The sequence below is a fragment of the Mirounga leonina genome, unplaced genomic scaffold (genome assembly GCF_011800145.1).
Source record: "Mirounga leonina isolate KUSES-001 unplaced genomic scaffold, KU_Mleo_1.0 Mir_106, whole genome shotgun sequence".
In the NCBI taxonomy this organism is placed as follows: domain Eukaryota; kingdom Metazoa; phylum Chordata; class Mammalia; order Carnivora; family Phocidae; genus Mirounga; species Mirounga leonina.
Genome location: NW_023270232.1, coordinates 3,904,327 through 3,919,242, shown reverse-complemented (window position 1 = coordinate 3,919,242; position 14,916 = coordinate 3,904,327). Strand labels below are relative to the sequence as shown.

The window sequence follows — 14,916 nt, the reverse complement described above, 5'->3', positions numbered from 1 at the left end:
GCTCTCTGGTCATGAATACAAGTGGGTACAAGCTCTAACAATTGTTTTATTAAAGTAACATAGGTCTTTAAGATTGCTATTTTAAACTGGCAGTGTATCCAAAAAATACCTGAGCTGAAAGAAAACCACTGAAAACAAGAATTTACCTATCTCACATATATAGTCTGGAACCAAGATACAAAGCAAAACAAACCCAACAATTAATTGAGAATAAATAAAATTTTATTTAATGAATAAAGAAACAGTCCATCACATCCTCTAAATGGCTTTTTAAAACATCCAGGTTGAATTAAATACTGGTTCTTAATTCTTATTTTTCTTCTTCTAATTGCAAAGTTTCCAAACAAAACACAACCCCCAACAAATTCTTAAGAAAGCACGACTAGGAAACAGTAACAATGTCATGGAGATACCTGGTCTATGGGAATACAGTACCACATACCTTTTGAAGAAAGACACAGTTTATGCTCACAAACATTTGGGCTTAAGCGATCACTTGTTTTCAGTTCCACAGAATATCTAACATGCATGATGCAGAAGAACAGGAATAAAAGCCAAGATCCATTAATTGCTTTTTAGTAATGGAAGCAAAACATACAGTTTATATAATTCACACATTTTAAAATGGCTGCTATAATGTTTTTTCCATTAGGATTTCAATAACCAAAAAAGTACTTTAGAAAATAAGTTGACTCAAGCTTCCTAAGATGGAAGCATACCATGTTTGTAAGAAGCATCTCTTGATTCTGATTGAATTATGTTAGCTATGGGTGCTCCATGCCTCAGCTGAAGTGTGTGTGTGTGTTTGTGTGCATGTGTGTCCATGCCTGTGGGCATATGTACATCCTTTGTCAGTCCTCATGGCTGAAATGAATCATTGGGGGGTTAAATTCAGACTTGATGTAGCCAAGAATGCAAAAACAGTGGCCAAAGGCTATGCTCATTTTTGTGGGTCCATATCTATCTGTTATTGTAAAGTTGATTCATTTCAACATAAGGCCATTGACATGCTAGCATGGAACAAAAGTTTTTTCACTGGGTACAATGAAGTTGTCCTGAACTGCTTAAGCCAGAAATGAATACAGGAACTCCTTTGCTCTTTCTTCGTGGATTGCAGAGTCATTATTTCCACTAGCTTCAATCATGGACACAGGAGTCAGAATTCCTGTAGGCTATTCTACCTACGCCAAAATAAATTTTCCTGGAATCTGCCACAGAAAGCGCATAGAATATTTCTTGAATTCATTTGATTTTTCTCTAGATTCTTCTTTTAACTGCATACCATCTTAGAAGAAGATTCCACCATTTTGTACTACTCCTCTAAAGAAAAACAAAATGTTCAAAGAAATGTGAACATTTAAAGCAAATTTAACTACTTACTTCGGAGAAAAATATTTTAAATGTTTCCTTTGGAATAAAAAAACTGCTATTACTTTTTTTAGGGTCTCCAAAGTAAATTCTTCATAAATGTTTATTTATCCTAGCCTCCATCCTGGAAAAGTTTCAATCAAGTATTTTGTTTATTTTACAGATAAAGAAACAAGAGACCTCAGAGTTATAGAAAAATCAGAGAATGTGTCTGAAATTCATCTGAATTATTAAAATCCCCCTTGAATTCCTAGGAATTCACCTAAGAATGCCTAGAAATAAGGAGCTTTCCTAATGCTATTAAATATTTTACAGATTTTAAAAATCTCAACAGAAAGGTAACAAAGGGAAAAGGGTAGGTTTAAGAAACTTAATGCTAAAGGGGTGCCTGGGTGGCTCAGTCATTAAGTGTCTGCCTTCGGCTCAGGTCATGATCCCAGGGTCCTGGGATTGAGCCCCGCATCGGGCTCCCTGCTCCATGGGGAGCCTGCTTCTCCCTCTCCCACGGCTTGTGTTCCCTCTCGCTGTGTCTCTCTCTGTCAAATAAATAAATAAAATCTTAAAAAAACCAAACAAACTTAATGCTAAAGATTGGAAAAGTAAGTGAAAATCAGAAAAGAAGATAAGGTGTCTCTGAAATAAAAATACTGAAAAAGTAAAATTTAATTTACACATGTGCATTGAGACAATGCAGTTGCATGCAAATGATTTCATTTGAATTATTTTAGGGTTTTAACTCTCCTTAAACACAGTAAAACCATTTATACTCTGTACACATGCACATTTAGTAATCTTTTGGTAGTGACTGCTATAGTCAATACTAGCATATAATTCACTGAATTCTCGCGCTACTAATTGTGGGAAAATTACAAGAATCTGCTAGTTTGCAGATAACTCACTGAATCTGTGAAAAACATCAGGATCTCTGGAGTTTTGGAACATTGTACAATTCAATCTTACCATACTATATGAGAATAACTTATGTTTCTTACGGGTATTAAAACAGCTTTTTTCTTTTTTTTAAGACTTTATTTTTAAGTAATCTCTATACCCAACGTGGGGCTCAAACTCACAACCCCGAGATCAAGAGTTGCATGCTCCACCAACTGAGCCAGCCAGGTGCCCCAAAACACCTCTTTATTGTATCTCCATTAATTTCCAATCTAAACTGGTCAAGCCTCTCTACCCCTATCTTTCCCATCTTTAAGTTGCATTTTTAAATGTGTCTCTGTTTTCAGTAAGGAGGCAGAATGAATTTTTTTTTAAAGATTTTATTTATTTATTTGAGAGTGAGAGAGAGAGAGAATGAGAGAGAATACGAGAGGGGGTAGGGTCAGAGGGAGAAGCAGACTCCCTGCTGAGCAAGGAGCCCGATGCGGGACTCCATCCCAGGACCCTGGGATCATGACCTGGGCCGAAGGCAGACGCTTAATGACTGAGCCACCCAGGCGTCCCCAGAATGAATTTTTATCTTAGAGAGTTAAAGAACATTTTATAAGAAGTGTACTGGATTTGCTGGATATTTTAGGAAGATTAAAACCTAGTTATCTTTCTGTTGTTCTGTTGATATTTAACCAGATTATAATTCATGTTGTAATTTATACAATTTGAATAATTTTTAAAAATCACTTCCAAGTGTCAAATATATTTGTACATTAAAAAATTGGTTGGATCTTCATCAAAAAGTTTAAACCTGGAAACTAGAACTGTTTTCTTCATTTTAAAGAAAAATATACATTTATTTCAGCATTGAAATATTTATTGTCAAATAGTGTTGGAATCTTTTAATTTCTATTCCTAGGGAGACATTTTCTATTCACTCATATGTTAAAATCTTCTAGTAAATTAGTATTTATATGCCTCTACAGTACACCATTCTCTTTATGCTTTCAGCATTTTTGGCACAATTCTCAGAGGATTGAAAAGTGTGTTCTTTCTCTATTTCTTGCAATTTCAAGGCTATTGCTTTTTGGAGTTTGAGGTGGCCATTATTTACAGATTAACAAAAGGCAGCCTGTTTATCATTCTATAATTCCAAGTATGCTAACTAATATAATTAGAAATAAGAGGCAAACATATTTTCAAAAAATATGCATTTTTTTGCACTACAAAGATTTTTAAAAACATGGTATTAGCAACTATTTTTAGCATACTGATGACCACTGCATTGTCAAAGTTGAAGATGCTTGGCATTCTTCAAGCAGTGTTTCAGTAATTAACTTTCTGAAATATTGATCCACATAAAACAAGAAAAGGCAATTAGTGATGAAAAGGACTTCAACAAGCTTATTGTAATCTAAGTAACTGTTCATCTTACTGGTAAAGCACATTGATTTTCTACTCAACCATCAGCAGAAATGCTTTGAGGCCAGGTTACCCAAGGACCCTGGAAGGGACCTTGAATAAAGGTCATTATTAGGAACTTTGCCTTTGAGTTTACAACCAATTCATAAATAGCCCAGATATAAACAGACTCAGGCCAGGACCTCAGCTTGGAAGGTACTTTGGGAGTTTGTGGGGAGGAAGAAGACAGAAGGAGGCTGTGATCAACAAGAATTTGGGTGTCTGACCCAGTTAGTTTTCTAGACCTCTCCTCCCAAGCTGATTTTTTTTTTTTTTTTTACTTTGTCAACAATTCTGTCAATTAGAAGTTGATGGGAGTAAGAAGGCAACTGCTTTAAAAAAAATGCAGCCCCTCTGTGAAGTTAAAAGACTCCAGGCATTCAGACTTCATTCAGTTGGACTGCTTTCTTCTGACCATCGGGCCCAGATGCCTGGAACTGGAGTTAGGTCATTTTGGAGCATGAAGCATGCTGACAGGCTGAGATGGGACAGGTTACCACAGAGGGGGATTATAGAACATGGAGCACAAGGTATCTGGGGAGGAAAACACAGAATGGGGGATAGATGCAAAGGACCGTAGACACGCTTTAGCTTTGACACATCATAGATACAAAAAAGGAGGAAGTCCTCTTATTGGCTGCTTTGCCTGGATCCTGTTCTTGGGACCATAACCCAATCAGGTGTAATGGATATTGTAACTCAGTCAATTAGTAAAGTACAATTACAACAAGTAGACCCAATTAAATGGGCTTTACTGAGTTCACTTAGGAAATCTAGCTTTGTGTGTTGTATGTGTAAGGAAATATATTTGGAGTTTTAAACAACCAATTTATAAGTGAACATCTGGAAAGCAACCCATTTGTCATTTGAGGATTATCCAAATTAATCTGTCCCTATAAAAGTCAGCTTTTGACTCCTCTGGGAATTATTCCCCATGGTATGTTTCCTTCAGAGTTCTGGCTCTATCTATGGCTAGTCTCTCAACTATGTGATTTCTCATTGGATGCTTACAAAAGTTAAGTTAGGAATAAAAAGAGAAAGATGCATTGAAACCAGTTCCACTATTTGGCAATTCTGATTAAAACCTTCCTTTAGCGAAGGGTGCTATGTTTCAAAAAGGCAATTTCATTTAAATGGTGCATTTCCTTTCTCCATTTTCCCCTTTGATCCCCATTTCCATGACTAATCAAATTATGAAAAGCCCTTCAAGTTGTTTGGAGAGAAGAGTGCTTATGGGACCTGTATGGCTTTTAGAAACAAAGGGTCAGACAAATTGCATCAACTTCCCCTCTTTCCCTGGTCCATTTTTGCAGGTTTTTGAGCTTCCTCTGGGGGCTTCATGAATGCTACATGTCTAGTGAGTGTTGCACAAAATAGTAGGGTCTAATAAGGCCAAAGCGTGTGTTTATTTCTACTTTCTAGGCATGCACTGCATGTACCACAAGGCGGGGGAGTATATTCTTCACCAAGTGCCAAAACTACAGCTTTATGCCATCTGCATCCCTTTGGACCTTTATGGGTAAGTTCTGAAATTGTTCTTCTTAATATCAGCTGCTCTTTGGAATCACTCGGGAAGCTTTAAAAAATACTGCTGCTTATGCCACAATTCCGGAGCTTATGACTTAACTGATTTGGGGTTGTGGCCTGGGTATCAAGATTTTTAAAAGCTCTTTAGGAGATTCTGATATGCAGCCCAGGTTAAGAACTACTGCTCTAGACTCAATTCACTTTATATAGAAACATATCGACTTACATAGACATTTAAAGTTCTTTTTAGGTCAATGACTATTTATTGAATGCCTGCTCTGTATAAGGTACATGACAAACTTTTGACACAGTCCATACCAACAGTAGCTAAAACCTAGTGTGGGCAAGACTGGCTAGTGCAAGAGGAGGGGACAGGCAGGTGTACAGAGGCTATGTTTTATATAAAATACTATACAAGGTCATCTTTTTTTTCTTCCAGATTCAAGAAACTTGCCGTAAGTTTTCAAAGAAAGTAGAATTGTATTTGGGTGGGGTCTGGGGGATCAGAAAATAGTTCGCAGAGGCAGAGGCATTTCAGATGGGCTTTAAGGAACAGATAAGATTGCCATAGGTGGAGGTTGGGGAGAGAGCCTTCCAAGCAGAGGCAGCAGAAAAGCATGTAGCTGGAACCAGGGGCCTGTGTTAGGTTTGTTGCCGTATTGGGTGTGTTTTCTGAGGAATGGGTTGAAAAGCTTTGGCATCACATTGGAGTGAGCCTTGACTACCACAGAGCAGAAGAGTGGGTACCTGATTTGGCTCTGGGGAGCCACTGGGGGTTTGAAATTGGGGAATAGTAGACATGGAGCAGTACTTCAGGAAGAAAGAGCTGACACTGAGATCTGGGCTGGATTTGGGTGGGAGAAATGGCAGGAACAGAGGCAGAAAGGCCACTTAGAAGTCCTTTATTATGGTTGAAGTCAGAAATATTGAGGGGAATTAATAAAGTAATGCAAGTCTGAACTGGAGAACTGCAGGGGGATGGAAAGGAAGGGCTGAATGTAAAATAAATAATAAAATTAATGGGATCTGTTGATTGATTGGCTAGAGGAAGCAAAAAATGCCTTGGATGCTTTTTATTTGGATTGCTAGGAATGTGATGGTGCCATTAATAGAAATCATTAAGCAAGGCTGAAGAATGGTTTATGAAAGGGAAGATGATGAATCTGATTTTGGACATGTTGAGTCCAAACATATCCAGCAGAACCAAAATTTCTTACGTAAGTATCCCTCATTATAACTGATTTCTAATGGAATTCTTAAAGCAGGGCACTGATTCGTTCCACAGTGGAGGATTCTGCCTCCTAGGAAGCATATGACACTGTCTGGAGACGTTTTGGGTGGCCACAACCTGGGGATGGGCCACAAATAGTCCTGGCATCTAGTTAGAGGCCAGTGATGCTACCAAACATCCTACACTGCACAGGACAGTCCCCTGCAATGAAGAATTATCCACCCCAAAATGCCAACGATGCTGAGGTTCAGAAAGCCTGCATTGACATAACCCAGTATTTTTAGGTTTCTTATATTTTAAGTTAGACAGCGCCACCCAGTGGTCAAATATAATATTTATCCTAACTCTCCGGTGAACACTAAGCAACAGATTAAAAAGTATCCAGAAAGCTAAGACATATAGAGGTGAAAAATATCCTTCCATGGGAGGACTATTTAGGGTTTACAGAAATAGATGTGATGGGTAGGTCAGGTGAACGACCAAGAAGGAACAATCCTGGAGTTAGAAAATTCTCTTTGGCTAGAAGAGATTTCATAATAGAAGCCACCATGGCAACAGAACATTTTAGAGGACGCATCGTGCATGAAACGTATACTATTTCATTACAGTTGCCTGTATTTTTGGTATTGTTCCCGAATACATGAAAAAAGGAAACCAAATCAAATAATTTCACTGCATAACTGACTGAAACCTTCATTTCTTAATGATGTAACCTACGGCATTTTGTTTCATTAAGAAATAAAGATTGAAAATATTAAGATGATTTTGGAGTCATAAAAACTTAGGATGAAAAGTACGAGAAACTTCTATTTGATAAAGAATAGATTCCCCCCACCCCCAAAGCAGCACTCTTTATGCCTTACATCTTACCTCCCCTACTAGATTGTAAGCTCCCTGAGGTCAGGGACTGTGTCTTATTCATAAGTCTCTAGCATAGCATCTTATACAGAGTAGACACACAAATGATTTTTTTTTTTTGAGTGAATGAATTTATTTTTGTACTGGAAATCCTTGCCTTGAAGTGAAGAAAATTTCAAGCCTTTCTAAACAACAACTATTTGTTCACTGGAGTAAGATGCCAGTTGAGGGTGCCTGGCTCAGAGAACACCAGACACCTGGGGAATTGGTAACAGACACCTCCAATTCATTTCACAGGTGAGTCTGGAGCAAGCTGTGCTGTGATGACCATTCCCAAGGCAATTTTTGGAGTGCTGTGTGAATTGCAGATTTCCCTATCTAATGTAAGATTCATTCATCCAACAAATATCTATTGAATGTCTATGTGGTGCTAAGCACTCTTCTAGGCGCTGGGGATAATCGCAGTCAACTTACGTCTAGAAATTGCTTAAGTTAAGAGGCAGGTTTTGAATAGGTGGGTTAGAACAAAGATGCACATTCCCCTTTCCTCCTACTTTCCTGGTTAGCATGATGTTTTCTATATAGAAAATGCAAATTAATTATCTGAAAAACAAGACGTCTCCTTCCACACCCACTGCTCTTCTAGGGCAAGTGAAAACAACACTCGCCCATCACTTCCTCTCCTTGTTTGCATCTCTTCCTCCCTCACTGCCTCATACAGTTCCAGACTTTTGGGGAGTGGGGAGGGGCAGATGATGACGACTCTTGCATATTTTGCAAGTGGCAATTGAAGCTAGTAGTTTTAAAAGTGACCCCACAGAAGATTTCTTTTTGGTTGGTTTACTAACAGCCTTTTAGTTCTAGAATTTCGGGATGTATAAAGTCAGAAAGAAAAACCACTCACCATGATATCCAAAAGAAAATGGTGCAGACAGGTTAATGGGGACTTGTTTGGCTATAGAACTAGTGCACTGTGCAATATTGAGTGTTTTTCCTTTGCATTGTTTGGTGAGTTAGTGATACCTAAGGTCACTACTGTCTAACTCCTTTCAGCCCAAGCATATGGCCCCTCATTGCTCCTAGTAGGGCCTAAATATCCCTAACATAGCAGGGGGCAGGGATCATGCTAGCTTTTTCCCAAAGCAGTGGATGACTTCATGACATCTTTGGTTCATCTGTATTGTCTTCTCACATTTTTGTTGGAATCTTTAAAAGGCACAGCCCTACACCTTTCCCCCAGCTGAGACTGCAAGAGTCCCCAGCTGACTTATTTAAAGCACTTCTTGCCACGGGTCCAGCAGCATGGGAACTTACTCAAATCCAGTTGCTTGGAAACCACTATGTCTGGCTTGTCCTCCTTCCCCTCCACAGTCTGCCCCCTTACACAGCAGGCACCCAGACATTCCTAAAGTTCATCACTCTCCACTACACTCCGAGAAGAGCATGAATACACCATTGTGCTTTCCATGGAGGAAAAGGCAGAGAAAATGTCAAGTCCTTTACTGGTGAGAGATCCGTAGCGACTGCCACTGGGCCGGATGGACATGGGCGGTGGGATCTGCTGGTGCCACTGAGCTGGAAAATGGACCAAATAACATGTTACAATCAAAGGAATGCAGTCAAGTGGGTACAAGGCAGGGGTATATTCTGTCCTCATTCAAACACTTTCTGTGAAATATATCTGGGTCTGAAATGCGTCATTTGCAAAAGAACAATGAAATCTCTCCTCTCCTGCCAGGAATAGGCAAACTGGGCTGGCGAGCTCTTATGCTCCTAATTCCAAAACCCACGATCTGGGACTATAAGAGTAGCTGTAGTGGGATGCCTGGGTGGCTCAGTCGGTTAAGCCTCTGCCTTTGGCTCAGGTCATGATCCCAGGGTCCTGGGATTGAGTCCCGCATCGGGCTCCCTGCTCGGCGGGGAGTCTGCTTCTCCCTCTGCCCACTGCTTCCCCTGTTGTGCTCTCTCTCTCACTCACTCTCAAATAAATAAAAAATCTTAAAATAAAAAAAAGAGTAGCTGTATAGGGTGATTTGTCAAAATATCTCCTCTTATGTTCCCTCTCACTGACCTAGCATGGAGTCTCCCAGTGGCAGTGTAGAAAGAGCTGCAGGCTCTCAAGGGCAGGTACACCTCAGAAGGTAGAGACAAGAAACCTGAGGTAATGGAAGCCAAAAGATGGGTCCAGAAGTACCTATTTCACACCCTACTCACTAATCAGCCACTACCTACACACCACCCTAATCAGGTTCTAATGCGTTGTAGCAAGAAGACTGAAACATAACTTATGTGCAATGAACCATGGTTCAGGGACAAAAGAGAATGTATTAGAATTTCCATGTTCAGCAAGCACTGTCTAAAGGAGACCTTGTTTTTAGCAGAGATGATCCTTAGACTTGAACATGCCTGAATGAAATATCCAACCAAACTGCTTTGTCTTGCTGTTGTGTCTGATTCAGAAATTACCAAGCAGTCTTCTGATTAGGTTTCTAGGGACTTGGTATGGAGAAAGGGGAGCACCAGTTGGGGAACATGGATGCTCTGGATCCTAGAAAGCTATGGACCTATTTAGCATTCTCATTTACAAACTGGACCTTTGTTGATTTCATTATTTTGAATCAGTTTTTTTAGTCTAAATACCTCTGAATGAATTGATAAAATCAAGTTTTGAAAGCTACAAAAGTGAGGACAAAACTTATAATGATTCCACTGAAGAGCAGGCACTCAGTGAGGCCACTGAATAGTCAAGTCTCTGCTCCAGACCCCTTAACCAGACTACTGTAATTGCTTCTATCAGAAGCCCTACTTTGGGGCGCCTGGGTGGCTCAGTCGGTTAAGCGACTGCCTTCGGCTCAGGTCGTGATCCTGGAGTCCTGGGATTGAGTCCCGCATCGGGCTCCCTGCTCGGCAGGGAGTCTGCTTCTCCCTCTGACCCTCCTCCCTCTCATGCTCTCTGTCTTTCATTCTCTCTCTCACAAATAAATAAAATCTTAAAAAAAAAAAAAAAGAAGAAGAAGCCCTACTTTGGATGAGAGAGGGGAGCCCATCTGCTGTCCCGGTTCCTTGGACAGGCAGGAAATGGTAGTGGTGGTGGTGGTGAGGGGGTAGGGGATTGATTTTAGCCCAAGTCCTCCATTCCCTCCTCCACTCCCAGTCCCAGTCGAGGAAACAGCACCCCCTATTGTTGGTGCTGCTCAATCAAGACAGGAGCCTGGGAGAGGTGAGCCCGGAAAACTGAACTGGGAAGTGGAGAGCAGGATTGGGACAAGACTTACCAGTTTCGGGGCTTGTTGGTACTGAGTTTCTTAGCTGGAGAACTATTTCCCTCTGACATGGGAAAGTGGATGAAATGAACAGGGGACTTAGACTAGGTTAAATATATCGATGGCCTCTCTCTCCCCACTCCCTCACCAGGGAAAAGTACATTAGAGTCAGCGTCCCTCACAGTTGAATTTCTTTTCAAGTCCAAGGATAAAGGAAAATAATCAGAAACCTATGTATTTCCTCCAAATATTAGACCTAGGGAAAAATGGAAGGCCAAGGCCCCTCCTGTATGGTATACCTAGGGGTATATCTAGTATGCACCTATGAATAGCAGGGACCTCAGGTTCTAGACACAGTGACTCTTAGTTGTTATTCTGGTTAATCATGTTGAACCAGTAATGAGTAAGAAATTTATTAATTATTAAATTATTTTTTAAAAAATTTTTTAAAGAAGAGGAAAAAAAAAGAATCACCCTTTTGGATTAAGGAATATATCTCCAAAAATACCAGTTAATGTAAAAAGTATAGAGGAGAGGAGCAGGATACATTACATTACATTAATAAAGATTGACTTGTTAAATTCTTTTTTTTTAAGATTTTATTTATTTATTTATTTATTTGACAGAGAGGGAGACAGCGAGAGAGGGAACACAAGCAGGGGGAGTGGGGGAGGGAGAAGCAGGCTTCCCTGCAGAACCAGGAGCCCGACGCAGGGCTTGATCCCAGGGTCCTGACCTGATCATGACCTGAGCCGAAGGCAGACGTTTAATGACTGAGCCACCCAGGCACCCCTAACTTGTTAAATTCTTTTGAAAATTAGAAATACGGCTCAAAGGAATGATACAAAAACCTATTTGCATCCTGGCTATAGATACTTAACCTCCCTGAGTCTCAGTTTCTTCAGCATTTAGATGAGGGTGACAACAATTACAGTAATTGTTTGGGGGGGGTCTAAGGGTACCATTTTGTAAATTACAAGTCATTATACAAACATCATTTGATATTAGGACAGCTCTCTATTATTAGTCTGGTTGTGGGATTGGCACAATAAATATTTGTGAAATGAATTAACAGATGAATGGGGGCAGGAAAATTCTGCTGGGTGGAGGTATGTCTGGGGGGAATGACAGGCAGTGAGGAGGGAATTCCAGTGGGTGGCCCATGGTATTAAGGAGACAGCATGAGATGTTGGATGATCAGAAGCATAAACACAGTTAAACTCTGAAAGAGCTGTAATTCCTAACATTATAGGACATTTTTTTTTTAAAGATTTTATTTATTTGCGAGAGAGAGAATGAGAGACAGAGAGCATGAGAGGGAGGAGGGTCAGAGGGAGAAGCAGACTCCCTGCTGAGCAGGGAGCCCGATATGGGACTCGATCCCGGCATTCCAGGATCATGACCTGAGCCGAAGGCAGTCGCTCAACCAACTGAGCCACCCAGGCGCCCATATAGGACATTTTTTTGAAGAAGCTTAAGCTCATAGTAAAATGCAGAAGTATACAAAAGCCCTGAGGTGACTAGGATGAAATGATTTTTAAAATCCATCGCTTAAGCACTAAAATATAATCCAACCAATTCAGTTATGGAAACACACTACACCTATCCTTAAAAAAATTGTTTTCAGCTACCTATCACACACAGATGTTTAGCTGAGGACATTACACCTACCGTATATATCCAACCTCGCGGTGCACGACACGATGCCGGCTTCATTCTTGGCTGACAACGTGTACCATCCAGCGTCGGATTTCTTGGCTGGCTGAATGAGGAGGCAGACATACCCTGTTGTGTCCTGGTGCATACTGGAGAAAAAAGAAAACACATCTGCATTGTACCTGGAGGCAGAAAAGGCCTTGAGCAGTTCAGGGCTCAGGGAAACTCTTGCAGCAAATCCAGCAGTGCCGTGGAATTGGCTTAAAGCAATTATCAAAGGCAAACTGAACAGTGGAAAGCAGTCACAAAAGAGCAGGAGTTAACCCATTGAGGCCCAAATGAGGGTTGACAGCCTAGGCTGAGACCTGTTCTTGCCCTCCCCACTGCTTCACCTCTCTTGGAGTTGTACTCCCCACCAGAGGGGCCCCCACTTGTCACAACCAAAATCCAGAAAAATCTTTCTTGCAAACCAGATTGGACATTTCAACGAGCCCTTTGCTAGGAAGCTATAAGAAAGTAGACCAAGATGAGAGTCATGTTGATGTATAGTTAGCATGGAGGGGTTATTTCTTAACGTTACCAATTGGGCATGTGCAGCATTTAGTTAAATACAGTTCAGGAGAAAATTCCTTCTGTTTCCTCCACATCATTAGTTCTCACCCTTGGCTGCACATTGCAATCTTGGATAATTACACTAGAACTTCAGGCTGGGTTTAACATGTTATGTTAATTATTATTATTATTTTAAATAAACTTTATGCCCAACATGGGGCTTGAAATCATGACCCCAAGATCAAGAGTGGCATGCTGTACTGACTGAGCCAGCCAGGCACCCCAACATGTTATATTAATTTAGCCTGAAGCATTAACTCAAGAATATTTTCTGTGCTTGCTTTAAGTTTTACCAGAGAAAAATCTTGACCTATATATATATATGTAGGCTTCTTAGATGCCAAAATTCTGTAAAGTTTGACAGCTACAACATCCTCTGGGACAAATTCAGTTTACTGTGAAGAAATAATTCTCAGTAGAAACTTTTGTACACAAGTTGCTTGCCCCCTCGTGGCATACAATGGAAATGGCAAAGGTAAGGTTGATGAGAGGAAATCTAGCAAGGTACCCACTTTTGGAAACTGGATTCTTAGTTACTTTATTTTTTTTATTTTTTTAAAGATTTTATTTATTTATTTGACTGAGAGAGACAGTGAGAGAGGGAACACAAGCAGGGGGAGTGGGAGAGGGAGAAGCAGGCTTCCCACTGAGCAGGGAGCTTGCTGCGGGGCTTGCTGCGGGGCGCGATCATGGGATCATGGGATCATGGGATCATGACCCGAGCTGAAGGCAGACGCTTAACGACTGAGTCACCCAGGCGCCCCTCTTAGTTACTTTAAAAATAACCATGTCGTGATGGATAGAAAAGGAGTTACTGCCTTAATATTTTGTTCTGCTTTATTTTATGTTAGCTTTTTACTGTCAGAGGGGTTTCCTGGGTACTAATATGACTGAAGATATGTGACAATATGCAGGATCTTCACAATTCACAAATTCCTGATACATTTTTAAATTTAAAAATTAAAGTTTTAACAAAATCAGAAATGAACGAGGAGAAATAACAACCAACACCACAGAAATACAAAGGATTATAAGGGAATATTATAAAAAATTACATGCCAACATTGGACAACTTAGAAGAAATGGATAAATTCCTAGAAACATATAACCTCCCAATACTGAATCAGGAAGAAATGGAAAATTTGAACAGACCGATTGCCAGCAATGAAATTGAATCAGTAATTAAAAAACTCCCAACAAACAAAAGTCCAGGACCAAATGGCTTCACAGGTGAATTCTACCAAACATCTAAAGAAGAGGCAATACCTATTTTTCTCAAACTATTCTAAAAAATAGAAGAGGAAGGAAGGCTTCCAAATTCATTCTATGAGGTCAGCATTACCCTGATACCAAAACCAGATAAAAACATTACAAGAGAAAGAAAGAAAGAAAAAAAGAAAGAAAGAGAGAAAGAGAGAGAGAAAACTGCAGGCCAATATCTCTAATGAACACAGATGCAAAAATCCTCAACAAAATATTAACAAGCTGAATCCAACAATACATTAAAAAAATTCACTATGATCAAGTGGGATTTATTCCTGGGTTGCAAAGGTAGTTCAATATTCATAAACCAATCAATGTGATATATCACATAAACAAGAGAAAGGTCAAAAACCATATTATCATTTCAATAGATGCAGAAAAAGCATTTTACAAAGTAAACATTCATTCATGATAAAAACTCTTAACAAAGTAGGTTTAGAGAGACTATACCTCAACATAATAAAGGCCTTATGTGAAAAACCCACAGCAGACATCATACTCAATGGTGTAAAACTGAAAGCTTTTCCCCTAAGGTTAGGAATAGGACAAAGATGTCCACTCTCACCACTTTTATTCAGCATAGTGCTGGAAGTCCTAGCCACAGCAATCAGACAAGAAAAAGGAATAAAAGGCATCCAGATTGGTAAGGAAGAAGTAAAATTTTCACTATTTGCAAATGACATGATACTATACATAGAAAACCCTAGAGACTACTAGAACTGATAAATGAAGTTGGTTAGGTTGCAGGATTCAAAATCAATGTACAGAAATCTGTTGCATTTCTTTCTTTTCTTT

At 39.8% G+C, this 14,916-nt stretch overlaps 1 protein-coding gene and 1 long non-coding RNA gene across 4 annotated transcripts in view; one reads left to right on the top strand and one right to left on the bottom strand.

Annotated features, from left to right (window-relative positions):
* The first annotated feature begins 4,870 nt into the window (after positions 1-4,870).
* Positions 4,871-6,410, top strand: LOC118017919. The gene is made up of 2 exons (XR_004681280.1): positions 4,871-5,230; positions 6,328-6,410. It is a non-coding gene; the product is annotated as an uncharacterized LOC118017919 (long non-coding RNA).
* A 223-nt stretch (positions 6,411-6,633) lies between these two features.
* The window catches only part of LOC118017893 (myopalladin), a 103,344-nt gene continuing 95,061 nt past the window's right edge, over positions 6,634-14,916 (bottom strand). For all 3 annotated transcript variants that reach the window (XM_035016220.1, XM_035016226.1, XM_035016214.1), the window contains exons 19-20: positions 12,262-12,395; positions 6,634-8,902 (exon numbers count right to left, since the gene is read on the bottom strand). In XM_035016220.1, coding sequence (XP_034872111.1) covers positions 8,733-8,902; positions 12,262-12,395 — 304 coding nt within the window. In that variant the 3' untranslated portion in view covers positions 6,634-8,732. The remainder of the gene's footprint in view (positions 8,903-12,261; positions 12,396-14,916) is intronic.